This window comes from Balearica regulorum, chromosome W (genome assembly GCF_011004875.1).
Source record: "Balearica regulorum gibbericeps isolate bBalReg1 chromosome W, bBalReg1.pri, whole genome shotgun sequence".
Lineage (NCBI taxonomy): Eukaryota > Metazoa > Chordata > Aves > Gruiformes > Gruidae > Balearica > Balearica regulorum.
Window position 1 is genome coordinate 11,608,058 of NC_046219.1, and position 10,802 is coordinate 11,618,859.

The 10,802-nt window shown below is 49.2% G+C and overlaps 1 protein-coding gene across 1 annotated transcript; it reads right to left on the minus strand.

Annotated features, from left to right (window-relative positions):
• Window positions 1-820: 820 nt before the first annotated feature.
• Window positions 821-10,333, minus strand: LOC142599301 (uncharacterized). Its single transcript, XM_075739172.1, is given in 5 exon segments — window positions 821-871; window positions 5,858-6,156; window positions 6,751-7,116; window positions 9,045-9,241; window positions 9,243-10,333. Coding segments are annotated over 5 exon segments (2,004 nt in total).
• Window positions 10,334-10,802: the final 469 nt, after the last annotated feature.

A 10,802-nucleotide genomic window follows, 5' to 3' on the forward strand; every position in this document is an offset into this window, starting at 1 on the left:
TCCTGTCGCTGGGCACCATAGAGAAGACTCTGGCCCCTTCCTCTAGACATCCACCCTTTAGATATTTATAAGCATTGATGAGATCCCCTCTCAGTCTTGTCTTCTCCAGGCTAAACAGACCCAGCTCTCTCAGCCTTTCCTCATATGAGAGATGCTCCTGTCCCCTAATCATCTTCGTAGCCCTCTGCTGGACTCTCTCCAGTAGTTCCCTGTCTGTCTTGAACTGGGGAGCCCAGAACCGGACACAGTACTCCAGATGTGGCCTCACCAGGGCAGAGTAGAGGGGGAGGATAACGTCCCTCGACCTGCTGGCCACGCCCTTCTTAATGTACCCCAGGATACCATTGGCCTTCTTGGCCACAAAGGTACATTGCTGGCTCATGGTTAACTTGTCCACCAGGACTCCCAGGTCCTTCTCCGCAGAGTTCTAAATAGAATAGTGTTCTAAAACACTATTCTAGAATACAGCCTTTTAAATGATGAAAAATTTTGGTTCTAAATCAGAACTCCTTTACTAGCCCTCTGTTCTATAATTCTTGGAATAAATTCTACTTTGGCGGAAATTTCAGTCAGAAGTAGTTACATTGTTAGTTGAGCTGGTTGCTAACTGTCTACATACTGTACAACTGAGTTGTATTTCTTGCTAGCTCTAATGGCTTTACTTTATAGAATATTTATCCACATCTAACACTGAGTTAATCTTTTATTAATAAAGTGCCTTATCTCTTCTGGCACAATTACATCAGCCAGGCTGACGTGACTTGGGCGTTGCCAGGAAAAACGGTGGGAGATTTAAATGTGGTGTAACCGAAAGCAGCACTCAGTCGGCGAGGAACACAGTGGCGGCAACGGTAAGTTCTGTGGCCAAGCGCTAGATTAAGGCAAATAGGGGGTTCACAGAACCCAAGAAAGAGTGGAGAGACCTGCCAGGGGCCTGCAGCTCTAGCGAGAGAGGCTGACGTGGCCTGAACCAGGCTGACCTGGCTTGAGTGTTGTCAGGAGCAACCACAAGAGATTTAAATGGCCCTAGGGAGCAGGGCATGGTGTGGCAGTTTGTGCTGAAGGGTGCTCAGGGAGGGCCCTGCAACCTGCTTTTAGGTCCACAGCCCAGGGAAGTGCTCTAGGTCTCCACCAAAATGGTGGGCACTCGCCTCAGGGCTAAAACCAGTGTTCCTACAAAGAACATCTACCCTGAAATGTCTGACGCATCCACCCAGACAGAACTTGTAAGGAAGGAGACATCAGTACAGGCAGTAGGTTGCAGTGAGTGCCCAGACCCTTCTCCTGGTGAAAAGTTAAGTACCTACACAAGGTGTGTACAGGTTGATGATCTGTTATGTCAGGTGGCCAAGTTGTTGTCCCAAATGTGAGATCATTTACCCGGTGTGCAGTACACCAATATACACACAGAGCAGAGATATTTTATTTATTTCATGTCTGCGCAGAGATGGGTGCTAGGTGATAATTCCACAAAGCTAGCACGCCACACAGAGAATCTACCACATATTTATCTTGTACAGGATTAGAAAAACCCACCTAAATTTATGCTAATTGGTTATTAATTACTGCACCATCTACTATTGGTCAAGCATCTTTAAATAAGCAGGCATGCCCCTTGAGGATGGGGGAGGGTAATTTGCATAGTCCTTTAATTGGGTGGGTGGTTGCAAACTCCCCCAGCCACCTTTCCCTTTCCCCTAGTTACTGCTGATTTTTGTTGACTTCAGGCCTCTCTAGCAATCACCCAGCTCTGGGTGCCTTCTGGGGCAGGATGTTTCCTCTTTATCAGTTTTCCAGCTCTCCTTCAAGGATAGTCTTTAGCAAAGCATGCTTTTTATCAGTCCTCTGGCTCTTCTTCAAAGGTATAGTCGTCAGCAAAGCAAGGTAGTGCATTTAACCCTAAATTAAACAGTGTCTAAGCACTAACCCAAATACATTTCTGTCCCTGTAAAGTGGAAAATTCTTCTTTGTAGATATTAGAGTTGCAGGAAACGGTTAAAAGGCTGTGCAGTATTAGAGGTGCTGAGACAAAGATAGATAGGTGGTTTCATATCCAAGTACCTATAGTGGGCACCACTGAGAATGAGGCACCTTGGACCCTGGTGACCCACAAAAGCAGGGCTCTGCTTCAGCCTCCACCTTCCACCTTCACAACCAAAACCAGATATGAAGCTTTAACAGCTATAGACACCCATGAGCAAGGTCTGCAAGGAGAAACTGTACCAGTAGCACACAGTGGATACTGTAAAAAGAAACGATGAGTGCTCATAGTAGATGACTCCCAGTTAAGGGGCACCAAGCGCACATCTGCCAACCTGACGGGGAGTCACGAGAGGTATGCTGCCTTCCGGGAGCTAAGATCTGAGATGTTGCTGAAAGGGTGCAACAACTTGTCAAGAGCACAAACTACTATCCGCTGTTACTCTTTCATGTGAGCATGAATGACACTGCATGCTGGAAGATGAGGAGAATTAAGGAAGACTATAAAGCCCTAGGGGCACAAGTGAAAAACACCGGTGTTATCTTTTCCTCCATTCTACCAGCTGGAGGAAAGGGGACAGCTAGAAATAGATGGATAATGCATATCAACTCCTGGCTACATGGCTGGTGCCATCACGAGGGTTTTGGAGTTTATGACAATGGGAAATACTTTGATGAGTATAACCTGTTAGAGAGGGATGAGATCCACCTGTCTAAAAGAGAGAAGGAAATCTTTGGCAGCAGGCTAGCCAGCTTGGTGAAGCAGGCTTTAAAATGAAGGACTCAGGGGCTGGGGTCCAAAGTAGCAATGCTCACACCAATGCAACAAACTGGGGAATAAGCCAGGCCAACCAGAGCAGTGACAAATGTTCCTTAGCTGCCTCCCAAAATGAGAACCTCAAGGGAGTGTATGGCTATGGTGAACCCTCCTGCACCCCTCCAGGGAAACCTGCATGCTCAGTTACCTCTCTGAAATGCCTCTACACCAATGCACACAGCCTGGGGAATAAGAAGAACAAGAGGCTGAGAGAGAGATAGACTGGTGGAGCCAAGCTCTGCCCTCCCTGATGCAGAAACAGGGACAGCTAACAGACCAAAGCCAAAGTGAAGGGGACCCTGTATCCTCCCCTTTCCAGGCAGAAGGCAGCAGCCTCAAAGAAGGGAGTGAATGGAAACAAGTCCACGCGCGGCGCGGCAGGCAGTGAACCTTCTCCTCGTCACCTACCCTGCCTTCCCATGTACCCCTGTACAACAGGTATGAGGCTCTGGCTGTGGAAGGCCACTCAAAGGACGATATGGACGATAGTCAAGCTACTCCAGAGGTAGCACCTAGGCCAGAAAGGCCCACACCTTGTGTCGTGACCACTCCCATGAAGAAGAAAAGGAGAGTTATAGTTGTAGGGGACTCCCTTCTGAAGGGTACAGAGGGCCCAATATGCAGGGCAGGCCCTCCTCTCAGAGAAGTCTGCTGCCTCCCCGGGGCCCGTGTCAAGGACATTACAAGGAAACTCCCCAGCCTGGTACAGCCCTCTGACTATTACCCACTGCTGCTCCTCCATGCAGGTGGGGATGAAGCAGAGACACGCACCACAAAAGCGATCAAAAGGAACTTCAGGCTCTTAGGACAGTCACTGAAGGATTTGGGAGAGCAAGTAATATTCTCCTCCCTCCTTCCAGTTAAGGGCAGCAATGGTGGGTGGAAGAGGCGGACGCAGTCCATAAATGCATGGCTCCGTGGCTGGTGTCAATGCCACAACTTTGGGTTCTTTGACAATGGGACGGCCTACATGGCACCAAGCCTGATGAACCCTGATGGGATTCACCTCTCTCAAAGGGGTAAGAGGATCTTGGCCCAGGAACTATCAGGGCTCATCGACAGAGCTTTAAACTAGGCTCGAATGGGGAGGGGGATAACATCAGGCTTGCCAGCGACATGTTGTGGGATGATGTGCCCAGGTTGGAGCGACGGGGCTCTGGCGAGGGCCCTCAGCCTACTGCTCAGAGACGTGCTGGATGCACTACAGCACGCTCGAAGCCTAGAGGGGATGAGCCAGGGGCTCCGGATGCAACAGGAACCAACAGGGAAACACTGGGAAGATACATCAAAAGAATTCCAGCCACCCCAGCCAATAAGTCAGCCTCATCGGGGGCACAACTGAAATGCCTCTACACGAATGCACAGAGCACGGGGAATAAACAAGAGGAGCTGGAGACATGTGTGCGCCTGCAAGGCTATGACCTTATTGGCATCATGGAGACATGGTGGGATAGCTCCTATGACTGGAGTGTTGGGATGGAAGGGTACAGGCTCTTTAGGAAGGACAGGCAGGGCAGACAAGGAGGGGGTGTTGCCCTCTAGGTCAATGACCAGCTGGAGTGCATGGAGCTCCACCTGGGGATGGATGAGGAGCCCACTGAGAGCCTATGGGTCAGGATTAAAGGGAGCACTGGGGCAGGGGACATCATAGTGGGGGTCTGCTACAGGCCACCTGACCAGGGGGGGCCGAGCAGATGAAGCCCTCTATAGGCAGACAGGAGCAGCCTCATGTTCACAAGCCCTGGTCCTTATGGGGGACTTCAACCACCCCGACATCTGCTGGAGGGACAACGCAGCTGAGCACAAGCAATCCAGGAAGTTCCTGGAATGTGTCAATGACAACTTTCTCCTCCAAGTGATAGAGGAGCCCATGAGGAGAGGTGCCATGCTGGACCTTGTTCTCACCAATAAGGAGGGCCTGGTAGGGGATGTGAAGCTCAAGGGAAGCCTTGGCTGCAGTGACCATGAAATGGTGGAATTCAGGATCCTCAGGGCAGCAAGGAGGGCGCGCAGCAAGCTCACTACCCTGGGCTTCAGGAGAGCAGACTTTGGCCTCTTCAGGGATCTGCTTGGTAGGATACCATGGGACAAAGACATGGAAGGAAGAGGGGCCCAAGACAGCTGGCTAATATTCAAGGGTCACCTCCTCCAAGCTCAGGAGCAATGCATCCCAGCAAAGAAGAAGTCAGGCAAAACCACCAAGAGGCCCCCGTGGATGAACAAGGAGCTCCTGGGCAAAGTCAAACAAAAAAAGGAAGCCCACAGAGGGTGGAAGCAAGGGCAGGTAGCCTGGGAGGAATACAGAGAAACTGTCCGAGCAGCCAGGGATCAGGTTAGGAAAGCCAAAGCCCTGATAGAGATTAGTCTGGCCAGGGATGTCAAGGACAAGAAGACAAGCTTCTATAGGTATGTTAGTGATAAAAGGAGGATGAGGGAAAATGTGGGTCCACTCCGGAATGAAACGGGTGACCTGGTCACCCAGGATATGGAGAAGGCTGAGGTACTCAATGACTTCTTTGCCTCAGTCTTCACTGGCAAGTGCTCGAGCTACACTGCCCAGGTCGCAGAAGGCAGGGACTGGGAGAATGCAGAACCGCCCACTGTAGGAGAAGATCAGGTTGTAGAATATCTAAGGAACCTGAAGGTGCACAAGTCCATGGTACCTGATGAGTTGCATCCACGGGTCTTGAGGGAACTGGCGGATGAAGTGGCCGGGCCACTGGCCATCATATCTGAGAAGTCCTGGCACTCTGTCGAAGTTCCCGCTGACTGGAAGAGGGGAAACATAACCCCCATTTTTAAGAAGGGAAAAAAGGAAAACCCGGGGAACTACAGGCCGGTCAGTCTGTCCCGATCCAATATCGGGGAGGTTTCAATACGATCCCAAGAGCGAGATTAAGACACAAACGAGGTCAAATGCCGTACACCAGAAACAGTTTTATTATGAAAAGAGTAAAAAAAAGAAAAGGTAATGGTAACCGATAAGAGCGATAGGACAGGGCAGAAAAGAAAGGCAGAAAACCAAGCAAGACTCCGGGATAGAGTTGCAAGAATAGTCACCGCCACGAGTCCACGGTGCCTCGGTGGGGGGGGGAAGGGGTCCAAATCTCTCGTTCTGCGACGGCGGACAAAGAGGCGGGTCCACAGCATCTCGGAGGTCCGTCTCGGGAGAGTCCAAATCCCTTGCTCTGTGGCGGTGGGCAAAGGTGCGCCATCCTCATCTTGGCGGTCCCCTTTTATACTAGTGGTGGTCTTCACGATGGCACGTACGACACGGCTTCCACATTCCTGCACATGCATACACACAGTTCCAGCCCCATTCTTCACACGACTGTTATCTGACGCCTTGGCGCGTGATCCTGCAAGGCGTTTTTCGAAGATTGAAAGTCTCGATGACCCGGCAATCGTCCTTACGACCCGACAATTGCCCTTATCCCACTCAGTAGTTGAAGGGGTTTCCCGCTTGAGCAAAGTGATCTTTGAGACAAAAGTTCTTTCAGTCCGGTTTCTCACACCACCCCGTGGCTCAAAGATTGCTTCAGGACCCATGGCGGTTTTGAGAAAAGATAGTTATATAGAAAAAAGTTGGAAAAGAGCACCTCATACAATTCGCACTACTGACAGTGTGGATCGACGTACGGCACGAATTTGCTTAACACCGTCGGGTGAAACAGTAGTTACAAATTGCATGTTGGTTACATTACGTTGAATCAATTGTACAAAACTTGGAATAATACATGGTAAAAACATCAGCATGGCAAAACCACATAACAAGTAGAATAAGATTCGTTTAACCCAGGGGCCACCTGGGAGCCAGGAGAATAAGTCAATGTCCCAGCCTTTCCATGTCTGAACAGGGACATGGGCCAGCTTCCGTATTCCTGTGGCAATTTGTTTGACAACTTTCCCATTTTCATCAATCTTTAAGCAACAGTTAGAATCATTTAATTTACCACAGATGCCCCCTTCTTTGGCTAACAGGTAATCGAGAACCATACGATGTTGAAATATTGCTGCTCGCATTTGCGTGGCTTGGTCCGCTAATAGGTCAAGAGCATGGGCTGTCTCATTGGTAATAATCTCTAGGACAGCTTGCAATCGAATAATGCGGTTTAAATTGTAAATAGGTTCTTGAGCACCACTAACCCACTCATTGGGGTTCCAGGTGGCAGGTCCATAATGTTCTATGATTCGTCGAGGGCTCCACTCATCTTTGCCCCAGGTTTGACTACTTCTACTTGCTATAGAGATATCAGTGGACCGCCGATGTCGATTGAGATCATCATATACCTTAACACCCAACCCGTCACCCTCATTTTCTGGGAGTAGGAAAAACCAGGGGCGAATTGCTCCCACATAACACACCCCAGTCCAATTTGCCGGTAACAATTTATAAGCAGAATGACCACATACCCAATAATGTCCCTTCAGAGCACGATGCCCGTTGGCAAAGGGGCTCCATCAGTTTGACCCTTTTGGATTGTCCCAATAATTGCCTTGTGCCCACGGACTCGGGGGGGTTATGGGGGAGTTATTTGAAGTACAATTAGTACAGTAATAGGCTCCTATTGATCTATTATATGAACAGGAACAATTCATTAACCCTTCACAGTGGGACCTTAAGCTTCCATCTGGGGACCAGAATCCCTCCGGATACCAAATACCACCTGTTTCATTTCACCATCTCCAGTCCATCCTCCCTGTGGAAGTACTACCATAGCTGTAAGTCAATTTACAGTTAGACCGTCCTAGGTAGTTTTCAGTATTGATGTTGTTGGAGGCTATACAGTATTCTCCATGAGTTGGGTATTGTACTGGCCAGGGCAGTGATGTGCTGTCTTCCCAATAGGTACCATTTTTAATTTCACTGTAGTTGCTCACCAACCATTCAGGGGAAATGGGGATAGCGGTCCATGGCCAACATTCTAAACCTAACGGTCCACCACAAACCCAACACTTAGTAAGATTAAAAGCATTAGCTACTTGTTGGCCTAAAATAACAAATTCATTTTGCCATAACAATTTTGGGGAGGGGGGAGTGCAGAAGTTTCCCCCGATATTAAAGATGGCGATAATGGCCAGCCAGAACACCATTTGTGATAGTACACTATGCATCCTATAAAGATTAACAAAACAATCCCTGACAAAACTCTGCAGGTGATCAGCAACTTCAAGTGTTCGTGAATTCCTTCAGACAGGCTCTGGAACTTTCACCTGAAAGAGAAAAGAAAATAAACTCGGTTCCCTTCCAGGAACCGGAAGAGTGTGGTGGTTAGAAGGATGGAATAATCCACCTTGTGTTAATCTTGTATTCCTTCCCATGGGCATCTTTTGCTTTCCAGGCGTACTTATTCATTGGGGTTTCCAGTACCAGGGGTACAGCCCCCACAGTGGGGAGTTCGACCAAAATGGGCTGGCCTGGGAAGTGCGACGGATTCTTGGGATAATCAGAACCGCATGGGGCTGGCATAATGGTTGGAGCCTTTGGACAAAATGCTGTGATTTGGGGGCATCCATTTACTCCCTCTCTGGCCCCCAAAGTTATCGGATAAGGCTTAACCTTTGTAAGCTTCGAAGGGGGAAGTAGTGGCGCAGCTTGTAGCAGCAGTGTAGCAGCAGAATATCTACAGTGGGGGAGCCAAATGACCATTGTCTCCCTTTATTATCAATCCAGGTCTTCCCTTTCAGAACATCAAATCCCAAGAGGTAGAATGGAAGTTCTCCCACTACCATAGCCACTGTAGTGGCACTATCTTCTCCCGGCAGATGCAGGCTGACCATTGCCAATGCCTGTAGTTGAACATTGCCAAATGCATCTGCCACAAACAGTGTTTGCTTGGAGGATGTAACTCCACAATTAGCAGCATCTTTTGTTTTAATAGCTGAAATTTGAGCACCAGTATCTATCAAAAACGTGACCAGAACTTGTTTTGGTCCTACAAGGCCTGTAATTAGCAAATCACCCCGGTCATTCTCAGTGAGCTGTCTGATATGTATCCAACCTTCGCCCCTCCGCTCACCACTGAAGGGCAAAGGATCTAGTTTCCTGCTGGGTTTTGGGAGGCATTTATTTCTGATAAATCAATCAAGGAGGGTGCACTGGGAGCAGTATCCTCAAAATACACTTCTCCATTTGCCGATTTAGTGGGCCATCCTGTTACCAACTTTTCTAATTTGTCTGTTGGCAGTCTGTCCATTAAGTCACATGGGATCCCCTTCTGTTGTCCCTCCGCCCACAGTCCATTACGTCTGTTCGTGATATCTCTCCCTCCCGGTGGTTTGGAGAGAGGTACTCTCCTATTATTCCCGGGGCATGGAACTATTTTTACTTCTGCTCGCCTCAAGCCCCTGGGGTCCGTTTTGGCAGTTGGAGGGTTAACAGGGCCATACTTGCGCCCATAATTGATCAGTTCTTGGGCCACCTCCCCCCAGGTCCACATTTTCCTGTCCAAGGGTCGGCAGCGCGGTGTAAGTCCTTCTAACTCTGTCGCCTTGGGGCACTGCTTGTATTTTTCCCTGTAATTGTATACCAATCGGTTTCAAGGAATCGGGGAGTCCCCTTATAAGGGGGGTCATCCGTTCGGGATCTACTGGCATCATCATTGGGGACTCCTGTCTAGGTTCCAACTTTCGGTCATACATCATCTGCAGACAAGCTGCCTTCTGCACACTCTCTACTAATTGATCCACAGTCCCCGTAATTGCCAGAGGGTCCCCCCTCTCCAGGGGGTTCAAGCCACCTGCCCAATAGGCTGCCTGCTGGGTCAGAGACCAGGGGGCATGGTGGTTCCCAGTAGTTAAAAACACTCCTGGTCCCCAATACCCTTCCGCCTCTCTTTCACTTAACAGAATCTGGTCGCCCCCAGACAGCGACACTCTCCACACATACTCCGTTTCTGATTCCTTAGGGGTTCGGCCAAATTCCTTCTTTAGTTTCATCAACTCGACAGCAGTATAAGGGACTTCCTTAGTTATAACTTGGGGGGACTGGTCCTGCTCATCATCATAAATGTACTCGGTCTTGACCAAGGGTCGCAGCGAAAGTGGTTCTAATTTCTCTACTTTCTCTTTTGCTGCCTGCAGGTCGTTAAAGGAGTAGCCAATTTCAGATCTTGGGGGAATTTCCTCGCGGGTAGTATCCGCAAGGAGCTGCTCCTTAAGGGCAGTTTGCAAATATTTCACTTGATCCTTTTCCGCCTTAAGTTGTTCTTTTAATTCTGCCACTTGCCCCTGAAGGGACCAGGTAAGGCTTTGAAGGGATTTGATAGTTAGGGACTCCACAGTATGGCAACGATCTCTAGCCTCTACCACGGTGGCTAAGCTAGCACCAAGAATGGCACAAATACCCGCTTTTCCTTTTCCTGCTCTTAGTCTCGCATCTTTGTGCAAGGTGCCCATTCGGTCAACCACGCTCTGCAAATGATGCCAATTTCCCTGAGCCCAGTCCACCCCGGGCACAGAGGGTCGCGCTCTATGTTTCTCCAGAAAATCAAACAAAACTTCCCTTCCCGAAGGAACGGTTCTGTCACCCCTCATTTTGTTTAAAGCGGGGAAGCGGTCGTCTCAGGAAGGCAGCACGCAAGTTTCAAACAAAACAACAAGCCTGCCCCCCTTAGGTTCCTGAGAGGTACACACGTTATGCAAAACAGGGTAAAATGCGGCACTCTCGCTTCGAGGGATCCTGTCCGTGACGCCAATTTAAATGTCCCGATCCAATATCGGGGAGGTTTCAATACGATCCCAAGAGTGAGATTAAGACACAAACGAGGTCAAATGCCGTACACCAGAAACAGTTTTATTATGAAAAGAGTAAAAAAAAGAAAAGGTAATGGTAACCGATAAGAGCGATAGGACAGGGCAGAAAAGAAAGGCAGAAAACCAAGCAAGACTCCGGGATAGAGTTGCAAGAATAGTCACCGCCACGAGTCCACGGTGCCTCGGTGGGGGGGGGAAGGGGTCCAAATCTCTCGTTCTGCGACGGCGGACAAAGAGGCGGGTCCACAGC